General features: G+C 45.9%; 1 protein-coding gene across 3 annotated transcripts in view; it reads left to right on the forward strand.

Moving 5' to 3' along the window:
• si:dkey-1d7.3 (transmembrane protein 132D) overlaps positions 1-19,540 on the forward strand; it is a 29,484-nt gene extending 9,944 nt beyond the window's left edge. The window contains exons 3-9 of one of the 3 annotated variants that reach the window (XM_042060558.1): positions 2,722-2,871; positions 6,933-7,104; positions 9,341-9,484; positions 11,759-11,970; positions 14,799-15,075; positions 15,340-15,531; positions 17,901-19,540. In XM_042060558.1, the coding sequence (XP_041916492.1) occupies positions 2,722-2,871; positions 6,933-7,104; positions 9,341-9,484; positions 11,759-11,970; positions 14,799-15,075; positions 15,340-15,531; positions 17,901-19,304 (2,551 nt within the window). In that variant the 3' untranslated portion in view covers positions 19,305-19,540. The remainder of the gene's footprint in view (positions 1-2,721; positions 2,872-6,932; positions 7,105-9,340; positions 9,485-11,758; positions 11,971-14,798; positions 15,076-15,339; positions 15,532-17,900) is intronic. The other 2 variants (XM_042060560.1, XM_042060559.1) reach the window with 2 other exon arrangements.
• The last annotated feature ends 377 nt before the right edge of the window (positions 19,541-19,917 follow it).

Below are 19,917 nucleotides of genomic sequence, written 5' to 3' on the forward strand. Positions count from 1 at the left end.
CAGTGAGTCTCATTTTCAGCCTCAGGTTTTTCTGGTTTGATTTTACATTTAACAGCAGAGGAACCCTGTTGGGTGAGAACTCACTTACTGTAATCAAGTGAAATTGATTGTTTTCCCCCTTTGCAGTCAGCACTCAGCTGACATTTGGATTTGTAATGAATTGTCATTTAAAACATTTAGAACAGACTGCAATGAGTTCAAATGCTGTCACCCCTAATGCCACCACACATCACCAATCACACGCACACCAGCACAAATATGCTAACTAATTATCATGTCTCAGTAACGCTCTCTTGTTTACTAGGAAATAATGTTTCTTTGTCCAGACCCGCATGTACCCACTTACTGTTAATGCAGTGGAAAATAAACTCTGCTGCTAATTAAATGCATATCTTGTTGTTATTTAAGAGCCATAATTTCATTTATTGGCAGTAAATCATGAAAGATTGTGCAAGGTCATTTATTTATGGTACTTTGCGGTAGGCCTCTGTGGATGTATTTGAATGAGAAATCAAAGTTAATTTATATAACTTTTCACCATAATAACTTATTCAGGGAATAGAGTTTCATGCTGAGAACAGAAGTGGTGGAGTGGATAATGGATTGATCGTTGGATGGGTGGATAATTTTTTTTAACATTGCTTTAATTTTTACCTTTGGCTTTTATGTCACCGTTATGCAGTTATACCCCAGGTAGAGTCCCGAGAATAAAGCAGAACGAGGAGGCCATTCGAGGAAAAACTTGTGCATGTACGTTTTCCAGCAATTGCTGGAGGAGCATTATGCTTCACTCTTTCAATATCAGGAAGGCTAACACACTAGATTTTGATTCCACTTCTAAATAGATTGGGATGCACTTTTATCCTCCACACTATTTGTGGTGGTGGTGGTGGTGGTGGGGGGCAGCAGGTAAAGGGAATGGAGCAGTCTGGGTGGAGGTACAGTAGAGCAGCAGACGCGGAGCAAAAGGCATGCAGACAGCAAGGCTGAAACGACAGAGAAAGAAAGAGAGGGGTTTGAATGGCATCCGCGAGCAGATAGAGAAGCAATGAAAGCAGGAAATTATAGCCCTACCTATACACACACACACACACACACACACACACACACACACACACACACACTTCACCACCACCACTACCACTCCCCAAGCTGCATATTGGCCGTTCATCCGTTACTGCTGTCATTCACTGTCATAATGCAGCAGAATCCATCACTCCTGCTGCCTGAGAACAACCCCTCTGTGTACTCGCCCCTGGGGGATTATGGACATTTAATTCAACATACACTGCAAAGCTAGAAAATGCATTTCATCCTTTGGTTTAGTTGATCTTGACTCTGTGAGGTTCCCTCTCCGAATTTCTACAGACACTTAGACAAGTGTTAGCTCTGGACAAGTAGTCTGAATGACCAGGGAACATCCATCAGTGCTGATATAGCATTGGGGTGTTTTTTTCTGGCGCAACACACTAGAGAGTTGACCTGCAATCAGTTTAAGTGTTGCTTGGCAACATGCAGCACTATTGCCAGTATCCAGTACTTTGCGGAGAGAATTGAAGACAATTGAAGAAAACAAAACAAAAGGAAAAGAAAACATCTTCTTCTGCCTCAAATTACTCTTATCTGAGAGAACGTTGCTTTGTTATTGAGACTGATATAGAAAATTGAAATGACATGAGGTTGTAATCTTATGTTAGTATGCAGGATCAGTAACGCTGAAACTGTAGTCAATAACTTTTATGCCCTGCTTGTTAGTGTTAGTGCAGTTGTGATGGTGGTTGTGGGTGCCTACTGAAGTCCTGTAGATGTGTTTTGGTTGTTGCAGTCTCTCTACTTATGTTTCTATCTAATGGTGTATGTTGTTTAGCTCCCCATTTATGTTGGGATATACTGTACCTATTTAGTTAATTGCTTTATTTCAGGGAGGATTTTACTGCCTTTGTTGTGAGAGCAATGTGGTTGTGGCAGCTTGTTATGCGGCAGAGTATTGCTGAGAATCTTTTGCTGTTTGAATTCAAACACATTGATTGATTTTTTATAGTGTTCTGTCTTTTTTGTTTGTTATTTGCTTCAGCTCATTTGTACTGTAAATACATCTGCACTCTTTTCATCATACTCCGTATGTTGTTTGCTGTGTCGTACCATTAACACTAAACCAGCAGTGTGTGTGTGTGTGTGTGTGTGTGTGTGTGTGTGTGTGTGCTATGCGTGCGACTGGCGGTTCAGAATCAGACAGCAGCTTAAACGAGGGTGTGTGAGAGTCCACTGATGGGAATGAGATGTGTCTGAGTCCTGTCTGATGTGTCTGATCACACAAAGCACTGTGTTGATTTTCTGTCCGCCCGCACCCAGGTAAACATCCCGCACCCATCAGCGCCTTCTGCAGCACTGACGCTGACACGGTGAATGCTGTGTACAGACACACACACACACACACAGACAGACAGACACACACACACACACACACAAACACACACACTTATGCACTCAAAAACATACATATACTTACTTGCAAATAGCAATAGGTTACATTTCTTGACAAACAAAACACAGCATGTACAGCCACTCTACACACACACACACACACACACACACACACACACATACACACATAACTAAATGTGTTATTGGGAAGAAGCTCCAATGCTTAGTTTTCATGTGTCTGTTTCTCCCTCTCTCTCTCTCTCTGTGTGTGTGTGTGTGTGTGTGTGTGTTCTGTAGGACCACTGTGAAGAAAGGTCTGTCCTTCAGTGTGGCGCGCCCTAGTGACCCCGGTCTGTGGGACATCGCTCTGGAGCCCAGCAAGGCGGAAGACGAGCCGCAGACCCTCTATGTGGTGTGCCAGAAAAAGAGTACCCTGTCTGGGAAAAGGTCAGGTTTGTGTGTGTGTGTGTGTGTGTGTGTGTGTGTGTGTGTGTGTGTGTGTGTGTGTGTGTGTGTGTGAGTGTGAGTGTGTGAGTGAGTGAGGTGAGGTGAGTGAGGTGAGTGAGTGAGTCTGTCTGTCTGTCTGAGTGTTTATATGTCTGTCTGTCTGTCTATCTGTTTGTTTATCTGTGTGAGTGTGTGTGTGAAAGAGAGAGTGGTGGTGTGTCTTGTCTTTCAAACCCATTGTTGAAAGAGTGTCATCTTTTGAGGAAGGGTGTTTTTAACAATGAAATTATGAACTATAGCATTAGTAACTGTGGGTGTGAGTGTATGTGTTAATGAGTGAGTCCACGGATGTATACCACAAAGGCTATCTATAGATCTGAAATTCATAACGTGCCAAGTGATATGTATGTGACATAATGGATTCTTGTCTAGAGAGATTGCTCATGACTTTGCATCCCCGCACACTCATTTACTCTCGTTCTCACCCCTAAATGAAATAATTTTCGTATCCACTCTGCTAGTTATATTTATAGCCATGGGCAACACATGTCACCTTTCCAAATTAATCACTAACAAGTTTATGAAAGCCTGGGATGAACCGTTCTTGGTCTCCATAGCACCAGATGTTCAGTATTCACTCTTTTGAAAGAGAGAGAGAATAAGTAACAGATTGGGAGATGGGGGGGGAAAGGAAAACAACAAATAGTTTATTTTCTGTGATTACACGCTTCCTTTAAAACAGATGTCCGAGCATCCTGCTTTCACAAGTGGGGGCCCTTTAGTTAAATGAAGATGAAATAGCATCAGTTGTGTATGTACTATAAAACCAATTGAGATATACTTATTGTGCACAAGGTCAAGCAAGGTCAAATATTAAATTAAAATGAATGGAAGGATTACTGTAGCTCTAGCCAATGACTTGCTGGGAGGATATGAAGCACCCATAGATCATGATTTAATGCCAGTTGCTAAGTGGTTTTATATCTAAAACATCTCTTATTCAGTCCAAACGCAGTTGTCTTGTTCATGTGAAATGTGTGTTAGCAAAATAATGGCCTTTAAATTGTTTGTGCTGTTTAATCATAACTCATATTCTCTCATAGTCTAGTGGTAATGACTTATATCGCACAGTACTGCCATTGCCATTTCTCAACCATGAACCTCGAACCATGAGACAGGGCAGCAGCTCCATCTTAAATTATTAAGAAATAAAAGGGCACATCTACTAATTAATAACTATATAAATATTGAATATCATAGAAAGGAGATCTTTTGAATAAAAGTAGCAGTGGTGGCAATAGTGCAGAAAGTGTTTGAGATGACAAAGGTACTGATGATGGTGATGGCCCAGATGATGGTGATGAGCATAATGGTGATGATAGTTGTAGGGGTGATGAGGACGTTTGCCCAGGCTGTGATGGTGGTCACAATGATTGCCGTGATGATAAGGGGAACAGTGGGGTGCAGGAAGCAGAGAGCTTACACACACACACACACACACACACACACACACACACACACACCAAGAGAGCACTGTTGGGGGTGGTTGAGTCTTTCCCCTTTGACATTTTATATCACAGACTAATCTCTCTTCTCTGAAAACAAATCACCATCTCATTAAAATGATATGCTTGTCCTGCTACAAGACTGTATGCAGTGTTTTGGTTTTGGGCTACGTAAAACACTGCATGCATAGAGAAGGGACATTTACTTTTAGAGCCTCTAGTTTTGGGTGATCTGATTTGTATGGGTCAGCAAAGGCTTAAAAACAGAGTTGCTTGTATTTTCTATAATGGATAAAATGAACAGGTAGTGGTAAACAATAACAACAACCATTGTGTGACATTGTTTTGTGAAATTAATTAATACAAATATACAGTACAGTATGTCAAATAACATATACAAATAACAATACACAATGCGTTATGTTTTGCCTCTGCTATGCGATACAATAGCATACAATTATTTAGCTTTATCTACCGGTATGTGCTAGACAACAATTCCCTCCCACACATAAGTCTTTACAATTAGTCTAGTTTTAGCAATATTTCTAACATATATAATATAATATAATATAACATATATTTCTTTTTTCATATATTTCTAACATATATAATATAATATAACATATATTTCTTGAGCAATGTATCTGGAAAAGGATATCAATTTGGGCATATCTGGTGGATTTCAATCTTTTCAATGTTTACATGTACTGTATGAGTCAGTGCACGTTATCCAGCAGCAGTGACCGCACACAATAGCCCAGCAGCTCTCCTGCCGCGCCTCCCCCTTGTCTCTCTCCCGCGACCCACTTATCAACATTCATCCCTGATCCATCTGGGCATTATCCTGGCTTAGGGGCTCGCACTTTGGCTGAAAGATTAGAGTTCAGCTCCCAAGTCTTATCTGGCCGCATTAACCAGTGAGGAGCCGGCCTTAGAGGAGATCTCATGCGCTAAGGAGGCCATGATACTGCGTGTCCGGCAGATGAAGGGTCAGTGGGAGACCCAGAATGGCGACTATAGTTCACCCCTGTGAGTTACTTAACCCTTTGGCTTCCATGACAGTTTGACAGGGATGAAAGTGTGACTTATGTGCTGACATTTCCTGTAACAGCCCATTCTCTACCACCCTCTGATGCCTTTCCAGACAGACATGTGATCTTACTAGATAGAAATCAATCCCAGCCATTGATCCCTTCTGGCAGACCGGAGGGAGGGGTCGAGTGATGGGAGGGGTGGGGGGGGGGGGTCTCTGCAATGACCGGGCCCTGACTAGCCTTAGGTAATCCAGACGTGTATCCACTAACTCCACTGGACAGAGGGGCTTTGACAGCTTCATCAGGATAAAGGAAGAGGTATGATGGAGTTGGCTGTTGGCTGTGGACAGAGCCACGGCACGCTAATCTGTCCTTTCATCAGCGCCAGGCCACAGGCCATCTTCTGATGGGATTCTTTGCAAAATAAGTGCCACACAATTCATATCCATACTCACAGCCAGGATTATAGGCTCTTGTATGCAGCTTAGTTATCTTAGAAAATTCCTTCACACGCTCAGATCTTAGAAGTACATAAACAGCTCATAACACGCACACGCACACACACACACACACACACACACACACACACACGCTTGTGCAGAAGTACGTGCTCAAGTAGTGCCCATTTTTGGCCAAGTATATCAAGGAATCTCAAATTTCAACAGGGACACAATGCCTGTCAGTTATGATTGTATTTAGTTGAAAACAAGTGATTTTAATTGCTGTGGAGAATTGACTGTGACAAACAGCGTGTGTGAGAGAGGTAGGAGGAATCGTGCCCTGGTTAGAGGCCTGGATGTCTCCTGGCTGTCTACTGCATACAGTAATTCTGCATGTGTTACAGTATTGAAATAGACCGACAGTAAACAACTTTTGTACTTTTGTACTTCACCAAATAGGCAATGCATTACTCTCAAAATGTGCATGGATCCATACTTGCAAATAGCAACACAGAATATACATGGCATCTCTTATGGATAATGAATGATTCCTGTTCGAAGAATTGTGCAAAGGAGTTTCACACAGGTGTATCAGAGATTCAGACAAGAAATCTCTACCACCTGTGAATAGATGTTTTCCTTTTATTTAGCATAGGGAAACTGTATTTTTTGCAAAATGGTGTGCGAAATGTGTAAACCCAATGAGAATGTGTGAACACTTTTGCAAGGGATGACTTCTGCTGTGCAAAAAAGGTGTTAATGAAGACCAAGTGGATCTAAGTTTCTTTTAGCAGGTCAAAGCAATCGAGAAAAATTGTAATCAAGCAAGGAATCAGTGTGAAATCTGCATCAGGTCTTGATTGCTGATGTCATTCCTTCACTTAGTATTAAGTGTGTGTGTGTGTGTGTGTGTGTGTGTGTGTGTGTGCGTCTGTGTGTGTGACAGAAAGAGAGGGCGAGAGAGAAAGACAGGGAGAGAGTGTGTGTGTGTGTGTGTGTGTGTGTGTGTGTGTGTGTTTGTGGAGTGCTGACGTGTGAATGACAGGTTAAAGCTGTCTACCCTGTGGTTCTATGATTGACAGGGGACTACTGGAGGTGCTGCAGCTGGATTTTGAGGCTGAAGAGTTCAGTGACCAATTGGAGGGCCAGCTGATCACATGGCGTCTGGAGTTGCCTGGCAACATAAAGGATGAAGGAAGCATGACAATTTACACCACGCAAAAGGACTTCATTGGCCTGGCTCCACTCATTATGGTGTGTGAATAAATTACATTTAATGTAAATTAAATTAAATGTACTGCATATCAGTATTATATGTGTGTGTGTGTGTGTGTGTGTGTCAGTGTATATGTGTGCATTTGTGTATGTGCATGCTCCCAGTGAGTGCCTGTGACAGTGTGTGCGGTGTGTGTGTGTGTGTGTGTGTGTGTGTGTGTGTGTGTGTGTGTGTGTGTGTGTGTGTGTGTTTGTGTGAATTTGGTTTTGTGACACAGTACAATGGTTTTCATGTATGGTGTGTGTCTATGTACAGTACGGTGTGTGTCAGTTAGTGACTATAACAGTGTGTGTGTGTGTGTGTGTGTGTGTGTGTGTGTGTGTGTGTGTGTGTGTGTGTGTGAGAGAGAGAGAGCGAGTGTGTTTTTAAGTGTTAGCTGCCATTGCTCATAAAACAGCAGCCCTGCTCCACTCTCCAGCACGTCCACCCTGTGGCTCCTCTCCGCTCGGCGCTGTAACTGGCCCCGCGGGACGTGCCAGACTGTTTGTGAGACATAAACAGGGATCTCGGGGCGGCCAAAGTCATTGCCGTATAATAGTTTTCTCTCTATTGTATTTTCATTGAATGCCCCTTAGTGCAGGAGTGGAGTGCAGAGTGCTTGTGTGGTGTATGTGTGTGTGTGTGTGTGGTGGGGGAGGGAGGGTCGGGGGCTGACGGTTCTCACTATAAAAGTACAATATCTTGTATAAATGATTCATGGCTGCCTAGAGAGCAGATGTGTGTTGGTGTCGGCGTGTTAATTGTCTAGAGGCCCTCTGCCAAATCTGTCTCCTGCCCTGGGCTTTGATCTCTCCTGCGCCTCTACGCGAGTGGGTCAGGCGCCCTCCGACGTTGTGCTAATGAAATTGACATTCATTCACAGGAAATTACGCCTGTCAGGATTAACCGTGACGACCAAAGAGGGGAGAGAAAGAGAGAGATGGAGAGAGGGAGAGATGGAGACACGTAGAGAGAGAGAGAGAGAGAGAAAATGAGAAGAAAAATCAATGGGTTTCTATGAAGCTGAAGAGTCATGTTTTATCACTGCTGCAGGGATTTTTTCACATCTCCTTCACCTTTCCTGACCCATTCCTATAATGTAAGGGTGTGCTAATCAGACTTGAAGTTGTTCTTTTTTATCATGCCCGTGGCCTGAAATTGTACTTCAGTTTTGTCCTTTTTGTTCCTGTTGGAGTTGCCCCTGGGACCTATTTTAGTTGTGAAAGTGCCATAAAAAGTCACCGTTCCACATGATGTCAAATCAAAGAGTGCTGAAAGAAACAAATCAGAGTTCTTGTACAGAAAAAAATGTGGCTCAAATAGAAAAGTGGTTCAATATACTGTATGGCTTTGTGTTAAGTAGAACTGGCTAGTGTAGCCACAAAGAAAGAGAAGTTCTCCATCTCGCTGGAAGAAGTTGCTGTGGAATGGATTTTCTTTTATTTAAGATGGAGATTGAACACGGTGGTCCAAATCTAAAGTTACTGAAGCGCAGGTCGTTGCGAACTCAGCCACCACAACGGAAACAAAACAAACACAAAGAAACAACAAAAGCAGAGCATGCAGCGACGTCACGGCGGACTTTAACTCCAAAACAAAAGAATCTTTGAATTTTCTACAGCATCTGTCTGTGTGTGTGTGTGTGTGTGGGGGGGGGGGGGGGGGGGCAGCTTGAAGGACATCTGTCAGAGCCCGTGTGCTTAAGTCTGTGCTCAGACACACAATCCGCCATCTCGAGACTGATATTATGAGAGACTGGCCGACAGTAGGAGTCCATCTAAAAGAAGCCTCCACATCTATAGAAGGCGCCCGCCGCATTGCACCGCTTTTGCCTCTCAGAGAGGTGCCCCGGTGAAATGTCATTAGTGTGTGTCAGTGTCTGTTTCAGCCTCATAAATACTCTGAAAGAAAGCTAACTGATGGTAAAAATGTTCAGTTTGGAAGCTCTGTGTTTAGGAATTGTGAGAAATATAAGTGAGCCTACATTTGAGTTTGTGTTTGTGTTTTGTATCTGTTTTACTGTTCAAGCCTACCATAGTTTTGTGTCTTAAGTTGGCCCTACTGTCTTTAGGGTCAAAGTCAGTGTGTTTGGCTTGACGTACATGGTAAGCTTGGATGAAAAGTCATGGTCAAGGTGTGTGTGTGTGTGTGTGTGTGTGTGTGTGTGTGTGTGTGTGCGTGTGTGTGTGTTACATTTCTTACATGTTCTCTGGGACACGTTCTCTCTACCTCCAGGACACGGAGCTCCTGAACACGGCCGTCTTGACGGGGAAGAGGGTGTCCATTCCTGTGGCCCTCCTGGCAGTGGAGGCAGACGGCTCCGTCACGGACATCACCAACTCCACCAGCTGCCAGTCCGCTGACACAGACATCCTCAAGGTACATAGGACCACCACAACTATCTAAGGGGCCACTCATACCAAGAACGAGCAAAAAAGTGTCACTCTAGCTAATATGAAGGACAACGTCCACATAAACAATGTGATAACGATTATGATATGAAGAGCAACAGTGTCGGGGTCACTTGCAGTTATCGTTATAGTTATCGTTCTTTGTCTGAACGGCCCTTAAAGCTGCAGTTGGCAAGATTTTTTTGATCATATTCACTGAAACTGACACTATGCTCCGACAGAACAACATAAATCAGCCGGTTTTAGAAAAAAAAAATGCACTTCTACCTCCACCTAGAGCCTGTTATTTGTTTTGCAAAAATCCACAGCTCCCAGTTCTTCTGGTCCATTCAGAGCAGGGCTGTGTGAGATCTGACTGTCAATCACATTCTGGTGCAGTCTGGTGCGCACTGACGAACCCAAACTCGATGAGAGGGTGCTCGGTGGTAGGGGCATGAGAGTTGTAAAGATTCAACATTTTGGCTAAGTCCCCTCAATCTGTCAGACTTGCCAACTGCGGCTTTAAGGGTCCAGGACTGCAGGACTAACAGTACACAGCTCAGTCACAGCTGTCCAGAATACAGGCAGATGCACTCTCTCACACACACCCACACTCATAGGGATAAACGACACAGAGATGTTTTGGAGGAAGGGTGAAAAGGTGTGAAGGGAATGTGAGGATAGAAGGAAAGGGAAAGAGGAAAAGAAAGGCAAGAATAAAATATAAAGTCTATATTAAGAAATAGATCAAATAAAAATATGAAATATTCTGAGAGAGAGGTCTACAATCAAATGAAACGGGAAATGTATTATTTAAATACAGCGAGAGTCTGGAAAGAACTCTCTAAAAGCCTAAAAAAAAAAAGCCTGTGGCTGAAGATGGCTAACCCACACTCTCCACCGGCCGTTCCGGTCACACAGGCTTTTATTTGCATGTCTGTTAAGAGCAGTGGCAAAGTTTATCCAGTTATTATTGGATCATTCCCACAGGCTTTGGCTCTCCTGGCCACTGACCCCTTTCAGAGGAGCTTTAGCACATCTAAACGGGTCATTGTAGGGGATCAATTTTCACCACAGTTGCAGAAATCATTTATTTTATGGAGTGCCCTCAGGAGACGATATCTGTGCATTACTGCACTGGGAATTGACCTGCTCGGACACATGCGCACTAACACACACACACACACACACACACACACACACACACACACACACACACACACACACACACAGAGTCACGCACCCAGTGAATATTTGTAATAGTCTAGGGACGTGTATAGTTCTTACCATCAGATTCATCACAACGACTTATCTCTGAAAATCCACTAGCCAGGTTGCCACAGGTAATGTACAACAAAGTTGGCACTTTGTTTCCATAGTGCGCTCTTTAACACCTTACACACACACTCTCACACACACACAAACACACACGCGCACATAAACACACACACACACACACACACACACACACACACACACACACACACACACACACTCACGCACACACACACACACACTCGCCCCCCTCATAAATAGGAGTGTACCTGTGCAGGAGGTGGGTGATAATGGTGGGTGAGAGCTAATGGAGTTTTAATGATTGCTGTGACTGAGGGGGCCCAGCGCACGCATCCGCCGCTTCGGGGGCGTGTACTATGATCACTGGAGCACGGCACGGTCGCAGACAGCAGCCATCAGAGACGGATTACAAAAATGACACATTGGATATCGCGCCTGAGCATCACCTCCCCTCCACCTCTCCCTCGCTCCCTCCCTCCCTCCTTCCCTCCCTTCATCTCTCAGATTAGCATAAACTTGCCAGACTCTGTGGGAGAGATAACATGGTTCCATTCTGTGCCTCCCTCTCTCTTCATCTCTCTCTCTCTCTCTCTCTCTCTCATCCTCTCTCTGTCTCTCACACTCACTCACTCACTCACACTCTCTCTCCGCTTGTCTAATTCTGGGTCCTGACAGCACTAACAAATCCTGCCGCTGCTGCCGCTGTGAAGTTTACTCTCTTAATTAAAGCACGTTCAAACATCCTCCTTGTTTTCCATTAAGCTTCAGAGACCTGGAGCAGAGTGCTGTTTGCAGATGCTCTCTGCTCCGCGGCCCTTTCACCTCCCCGTCAAGGTCACCTCCACTCTCGTTTAGTTTCCTATGCATTTATTCAGCAACATTTTTTTTATGAAAAGCTTGGCATTGGGTAAATGACCTCTGGGCATAACACTTGCAACACTTTTTTTTGTCCTTTTTTTTTCCTCAGGTGTCCGAGAGATGTGATTTCGTCTACATGGACGGGAAGGAGACGGGCGGGCGCGTCCAGATGCTGGTCAACTTCACCTACAGCTACCTGAGCGCCCAGCTGGAGGTGAGCGTGTGGATGCCTCGCCTGCCGCTGCACATCGAGCTGTCCGACTCCGAGCTCAGCCAGATCAAGGGCTGGAGGGTGCCTGTCTCAGCAGTCAGCCAGAGGAGGTAAGCAGACTTGACACTTTATTTGGATGGTCTCTATCTAAAACTACAACCAAATGAACCCGTTGACACTCTGTTAACAGCATTTGGTTACGTTTAGGGATTGGGTTTGGTTAAGGCAGTGGTTCTCAAACTTTTTCTATCATTCCCCACTTTAGAGGTGAGGAATTTTCATGCATTTTCATGCATTTCAATGCATTTTGGCTCCACCGGATCAGATGTTTTTTAAATTTTTATGTCGACCTGTTCACTACTCCTATGTTTGTGTGGCTATTTTGTTTTGAATCTATGATCTTCCTTGTCAGAAAAGAAAAGCCCCATCTGTCATGTCTCTATTCCCCACTAGTAGGGCCCGCCCCACACTTTGAGAACCACTGGGTTAAGGTGATGTTGAAACTCTGAACTTTAATTCCAGCCAACTATCTGTAAAGTCTCCTAAGTTGGACTATCCCAGAAATATTTGGCCAGATCATTTGAGGACAGGAGCCTACAGTGTGTTTTAATTACAGATCCATTTAATTTCCCCCCTCGTCCACTGATTTAATCTTGTTCATGCCCGTACTTTCAAACACAAAGAGCACCAAGACGTTCACTTCAATTAGCGCCTCTAGATTGTCAGTGTGCAGATCATAAAATTAGTATTTACTCAGCAATTTGTCTATTTATCAGTAGTACTGTTTTGATGTTTTCATCGCTAATTTGAAATGACAACCTGCAGTGTGCATTTAAGAGCAACTATTCCATTTGACTTGTGAGGTTTTTTTTTGGGGGGGGGGGGGGGGGTTGCATTTGCTGCCAACCTGAAGCTGTGCATATGTATGAGTCAAGCAGCGTATGCCAGTTAATAGATTCAGCTGAAGTAGAGTACTTTCATTACTCATTCATTACCGAGCTGCTGATACACTAAGTGATTTAGGTATGTCCTGAAGGGTGATTTCACTCAAGGGTCGTTTAATTAAGATTACGCATCATCACTTCAACTATTTATACAGGACATTTTGGTGTCGTGCTCAGTAAAGCGAGTCATGTTCGGAGATCACAGAGGTAATCTGTGAGGAAAATTAATCACACTTTCCTTCTTTTGATCAGTTCTGGCAGTGACATGAAATATGAAATAGCATCAATCCCAGAAAGGCACATCTCTAAAACAGAGAGGGGGAACCCATTCTATTTTAGGATGTTATGTGATATGATGAATGTTTTTAATCTTAATATATCCCACTTTTTCAGATGTCCTTACAAGATATGGATTCGAGTAATGCACTGTCATATGTTCCAATACCGCCATTTAATGATTCATATGAAACAGTCGTTTGTGAAAAATGAGTATAGATGATGAGGCTCAACCAAGTTTGAAGATCGCTTCTGGCTCGTAACATCTCTCTCCTTTTTGCCCCCTGAATACAAGTGCAGGATATAACTAATGCTTAATGCTTGTGTGTCCAGTTTTGGATAGTTTCCACGTAATGCTTTATTTAAAGATCTGCACGATGTGGATCAGTGTGGTTCTGCACTAAGTATGCTTATGAATCATGTTCAACAACAGCTCCTAAAATCCCTTATTTATGCATGTTCATCCTGCCTCTAAACCTCCCCCTCAGTTTACCAACAGCCCTAATCTGAATGGAAATTAATACAAAATATGGAGGGCCACTAATGCGCGTTTGATCACAGGGTTCAAGGGTTAAAAGATCAGTGATTTTATTGACCGTGATCAGAAAGTAAAGAGGAAATGATCATCCATTGCTTTTAATCACAGGGACCAGGGCCAGGAGAAGCCACAGTTTTTATCCCCGCCTCAGAGATCCATAGTTGGGGCGCTTTGAAGGCTGGGAGGTGGGTGGGTGGGTGGGTGTTTGTGTCGTGTACTGCATGCTTGTTTACAAGAACTTTCCTCCAGGGTAATACATATCTGCTGTGATAAACGGTCTCTAAATGGTCTTACAGTTGACCTAGCGTGGTGACATGTCCTCAAGCCTGTGGGATTTAACCCCCTTGAAGTTGATTCTCACAATGGACGGACGGGATTTTCTCCCCCATCGACTTATATTGTTGTAATCATCAAAGCTTACACTTCCTATTCCTGACTGTTATGGGTCAGTGTAAGGCCTAGTAATCCAGGAGCTCAACAGTACCATGATCAGTGGCTTTTCCTTGGACATTTCCGCTGCTTTTTCAGCGACCGGTTCATTTTTTTTTCTCGACGCCAGCAACATGGCTCACGTGTCACAAGCATTTGTAGGACAGCGCAGGAGCAGAAAGCCAGAACTATTGGCTGGCTATTTCAGCAAATTTGGAATCTAAGCATGCGCCTGATAAAACAGCCATCTGCCTCAGGGCAATCCATTCTTAATATCCTGCCCAATCCTAAAGGAAATGAAGGCGTTATGATGCTGTATTTTTGTCAAAAGACATACTAACCAAAAAGAAAACTAGTGTTTATATATCTGCTGTAGGTTAGGCTAGAGTGGGTTTTCATGCTTTGAAGGTGAGAGAAAGTGGAATAGAACATTATGTCCAATATTCCAATATTGTGCATCATTGTAAATTAACTCTGTTCCGGATTTTTCATACTATTGGTCTGGCTGGGTCTCTATTAATCTGTGGTATCAAAATTATCATCAAAGGCTTGAGATTTTCATGCTTTGTTTTGAGATGAACTTTTGCGCTCAATATTTTCAGGAAAGTCTCATGATGTAAAAATGTTAAGTAAGTAAAATAGCATAAATAAATTAAACAGCATACAGTAGTACAGACGACTCATAATGCTTCTCTGCTGATTTGTCACGGCACACTCACCACTATTTCATCTTCATCTTCCTCCTCCTCAGATCCGACAGCGAGGAAGAGGAGGACCGCAAGGGCCGCGGCTGCATGCTGCAGTACCAGCACGCGCGCATCCGCGTGCTCACGCCCTTCCTGGCCGATGGCGATGACCCCACATCTGGGTCAGTGGTTAACCCTCCGGCCTACTTCTTGGGGCCGGACTGGCAGGTGGATGTGACACGGCTGGTCCAGGGCTCTATGCGTGTGGCCGACGCTTCAGTGGCACGGCTGCAGGCAGACACTGTGCTGGCCGGGAGATCTGTGGGAGTGACCACTGTACAGGTACGTGATAGTGTGTGTGTGTGTGAGTGTCTGTGTGTGTGTGTGTGTGTGTGTGTGTGTGTGTGTGTGTGTTTTATATTCTTATCATGTATATGATAGTGATAGTGATATATGATAGTGTGTGGTCGTGCATGTTTGTGTGTATGTATTGGTTATGGTGTTTTATAATATGCAAGCCTACAGTTTGGGTTAAGCATGTGTGTGTGTGTGTGTGTGTGTGTGTGTGTGTGTGTGTGTGTGTGTGTGTGTGTGTGTGTTGAGCAGGTGATGTCTCCCCTGTCGGACTCGGTGCTGGCCGAGAGGATGGTGCGGGTCCTGGACGATAAAGTGTCCATCACAGAGCTGGGGGTGCAGCTGGTCTCTGGCCTCTCCCTCAACCTGCAGCTCAGCCCCGGGAGCAACAGGGCCATCGTTGCCACGGCTACCACACAGGAACTCATGCAGAGCCCCAAACAGGTGCGTCTCCTCCACCACAGCCCACTAAGTATACTCCCATACGCCCATGTTGCTGTACCGCATTTAGCAATATGATGACATATTTTTTTATTTCAATAGCGTTTCATCAATGTTTTAGAGAGACCCAAATATTGTTCCATTTATTCACACAAAATGAATATAAACAATTGCTTTTTGACACATGAAGAGTGACCCAGTTTAGGATAGCAAAAAAAAACCCATAATCTCTTGTGGATATAGCTTCCAAATCAAACCCTGCATGGAGATGGAACATGTTGGTGCAGATGGCCTAAAAGGTGCCCAGTGTGGCAAAAATAAACAGGCGCTTACTGTGATACATCGGGGAGGGGGACGACAACAACAACAACAACAACAACAACAACAACAATAGCCCAGTCTCCATGCAGTGCTTGGCACTAAAGCATCGAGTCCTGTCCCAAAGCTTGTCTGTGTGTCACGGCAAAGCTTCCCGCTGTCACTTGATAAAACAAGCCTCCGAGATTAATGCAGGAGTGGCCACGTTCCCTGTGACCGAGGACCCGCTCAAATCCCTTTCTCAAAAGATGACAGCCGATTCGGATCAGCGGGACAATATGGCCGGCCCCTGAGCCGGGCCCAGTCGATGCCAGGCTATTAGAGCCCGGCGAGCGAGGCCTGTTTGTTTATGCGATGGCTCTGGTTAATGCATAATGCATTTCACCTCGGAGCATGGGACAGCCGGTGGCTGCAGCGGAGCGTGGAGCGTACAGCGGGGGCGTAGCTCGTGGTGGTGCGGAGTTTGTAATACAACGTGTGGTAGTAATTACTGTGCGCTGGTCCCCTCTGGTGTCTCGGTCAAATTGATTTTTTAATACATAAATATTGATCCCTGGAGTTGAATTGAGTTGCAGCTGTGTTTTCTTTTTTTTCTTCTTCCTGTGTGTGTGTGTGGGTGCCTGGGTGGGTGTGCATGCATGAGTGTGTGTGTGTGTGTGTGTGTGTGTGTGTGTGTGTGTGTGTGAGCTCTCTGCTTCCTGCACCCCACTGTTCCCCTTATCATCACGGCAATCATTGTGACCACCATCACAGCCTGGGCAAACGTCCTCATCACCCCTACAACTATCATCACCATTATGCTCATCACCATCATCTGGGCCATCACCATCATCAGTACCTTTGTCATCTCAAACACTTTCTGCACTATTGCCACCACTGCTACTTGCTATAGTATTTCATATTTATATGTTGAATTGAGTTGCAGCTGTGTTTTCTGTGTGTGGGTGCCTGGGTGGGTGTGCATGCATGCGTGTGTTTGTGTGTGTGTGTGCGTGTGTGTGTGTGTGTGTGTGTGTGTGTGAGTGTGTGTGTTTGTGTGTGTATGTGTGTGTGTGTGTATGTGTGTGTGTGTGAGAGAGTATGTGTGTTTGAGTGTGTGTGTGTGTGTGTGTATGTGTGTGTGTGTGTGCGCATGCTTGTTTTTCGTGTGGGGCTGAGCGTATGGCAGAGTATACTGAGAGCTAATTACGCAGAGATTAACAGTCATTTCCTGTTGTTCCGACAGCCTAGGCAGCCTCTCTCTGTTTTGCTGTGCATCAGTGCCGGCAGGATTTGATTAGGAGGAAATGATCTGTAGGATTACTGTCCAGTCAGCATTCGGCCAATAACAGGTGGCCATGTCTTCCTGGACAGACTCAAGCCTGCTTTCAGACAATTGTGTGTCACAGAAACTTCCCTCGTGAACTTTATAACAACTTTTGCAAACCTTCCCCAAAAAAAACAACATAAAAACATAAAAACAGTCAAAAGCAATAAGTCCTTGATGATGACTAAGCATGTCTTTATAAAATCAGTTTGAAATCAGCAATCAGGTTTGTAGTGCCTCAGAGAGAGGATTGGCATCGTCATGCATTCTGACAGTAAAAACGTAATGTTTTACAAGCAGAGGTTACACTGTGTCTTGTTTCTCTCTTCATTGTTACCTGCAGCAAGATGAGAAGAATCTCCCACTTCAATTCATAATGCATTAGCCGTGTACCTGTGATGTATTATGGATGCAGACTTTATTCACAGACAGTGTTCCAATGTGCCTCTCCTCTCCTCTCCTCTCCTCTCCTCTCCTCTCCTCTCCTCTCCTCACCTCTCTTCTCCTCACCTCTCTTCTCCTCTCTTCTCCTCACCTCTCTTCTCCTCTCCTCTCCTCTCCTCTCTTCACCTCTCCTCTCCTCTCCTCACATCTCCTCACATCTCCTCTCCTTTCCTCTCCTCTCCTTACATCTCCTCTCCTCTCTTCTCCTCTCCTCTCCTTTCCTCTCCTCTCCTTTCCTCTCTTCTCCTCTCCTCTCCTTTCCTCTCTTCTCCTCTCCTATCCTCTTCTCCCACTGTCTTTTCAGGAAGCGCTCATCAGCCCCTGGGTGCAATTCAGCGACGGCTCCTTGACCTCCCTCGACCTCTTCGACCCGAGCGGCTACACCCTGAGCGCGAGTTCGCTAGACGAGAGTGTGGCGACCGTGCGACAGGGCCCGCACCCACAGCTTTCGGCCGTGGCGGAGGGCGACGGCCAGGGGTCACTGCTGCGGGTCGAGCTGGGCATCTGCGAGGCGTGCCAGAAGTCCAAGCGTAAGAGCAAGCTGGCGGTGGGCAGCGGCGCCGTGCGGGTCAAGCTCCTGCCACCGGACGAGGAGGGGGGCACCGAGGCCACGGGAAAGACGGGGAGCGGAACGGGTAGAGTGGCGGCTGGAGAGCCTGGCGGCGATGCCAAGCTGCCCGAGCGAGAGGTCAAGCAGGCGCTCACCTCCCCAAGGGCCGTGCCTCTGGACGTCTACACCCAGGCCGTGCTACGCGATTCCAGGGTCAGAGAGCTGAGCACCACCTCCACCCTCCAGGAGGCCATGGGTGAAGTGGCCATCTCCACCGCGCAGACCATCGGCTCCACCACCACGGTGTCCATGCAGGGGCAAGGCAGTGGGGTCAGGAAAGAGATGGGCAACCTGCTGATGAACTCCATCTCTCACTTCGGTCCCGAGGGACCGTCTCAGCGGGACATGTTCAGGAAGAAGGTGGCCGAGGTGCCCAAGGAGGAGGAGGGGGGGACGCCCACCGAGGAGCCCCCAGCGGTGGAGAGCAGTGACCTGATCCGTGCGTTCGGCGTGGCCTTCAGTGACCTGGAGATCTGCATCTACGCGCTGGTGGGCGTCTCCTGCCTGGCCATCCTGGGCTTCCTGCTCAACTGCGCCACCTACGGGCTGCGCTCGCACGGCAAGAAGACGCCCGTGCAGACGCAGGACCCGCGCGAGCACCGCCACCACTGGGTCCGGCTGAGCACGTCCTCGGACCCAGGCAGGCTTCCCGCGCCGCCGCCTCCCGCAGCCGCCACCGTCGCCAGGCAGGCCTGCCAGGGCCACCCTCACCCGGAGCCGCCTCAACACCACCACCACCACCACCACCAGCCCATGGAGGCGCCCCCCGGCAACAGCATGCCGCCGCCCCCCGAGCGGACCGCCACCCTGGGCCGCCGGAGCAGCACGCAGCCCTGCTGGACGGACTCCGTGACCAGCCGCTCGGCCACGCTGCTGGCCAAGCCGGTGCGCACCGAGCCCCTGCACTCGCCCACCAGCAAGAGGAACCAGGTCCAGTTCACCACCTTCACCACGCTGGACATCAAACACCTGGCGGCGCTCAAGAGGAACGGCATGGAGGTCAGCTGGGCCGCGCCCGTGGCCAACTACGACGAGCCGAAAGGGGGGCCCCTCCCTGACATCCCGTACCCCACCGCCAAACCACACATCCAGGGATAGAGGATATTTAAGGGCTTTGTGTGTGTGTGTGTGTGTGTGTGTGATTAAAGACTATGGAGACGCTGATCACTATCTCTGTTGAGTGTAATTGTTTTCTTAATGTTTTATGTGGGAGCCTACACATTGAAACTTTCTGTATTTGATAGTATTACAAAAGTCTTCAGAATACCTCAAGGGTCCCTGTGTGTGTGTGTGTGTGTGTGTGTGTGTGTGTGTGTGCGTGCGTGCGTGCGTGCGTGCGTGTGCGTGTCTGTGCGTGCGTGTGTGCGTGCGTGTGTGCGTGCGTGTGTGTGTGTCTACTCAACACTCATCTATGCAAACTGTGTTCCATCACTAATTAAATGAGGTTAGAGCTAGAGACAGGCAAGCAGCAGCTGGAGTGGAAGAGTTGGACTGTAAATAAGAAATGCAAACGCTACAATAGTTCCACCGCACAGTTTTATATGTGTTTTATTTATTTCATATTTTGTACATTTTTTAGCACTAAACCTTAGAGTTTATAATGAGAGAAAATATGAGATTAATCATTTATATGTATATGCTTGTTACGAAAGTATCCTTGCATGTTTCTGTCAATATGGAATGTAAATGCATATAGATATGAATTTAATTT

Source organism: Alosa sapidissima, chromosome 13, assembly GCF_018492685.1.
Source record: "Alosa sapidissima isolate fAloSap1 chromosome 13, fAloSap1.pri, whole genome shotgun sequence".
In the NCBI taxonomy this organism is placed as follows: Eukaryota; Metazoa; Chordata; class Actinopteri; order Clupeiformes; family Clupeidae; genus Alosa; species Alosa sapidissima.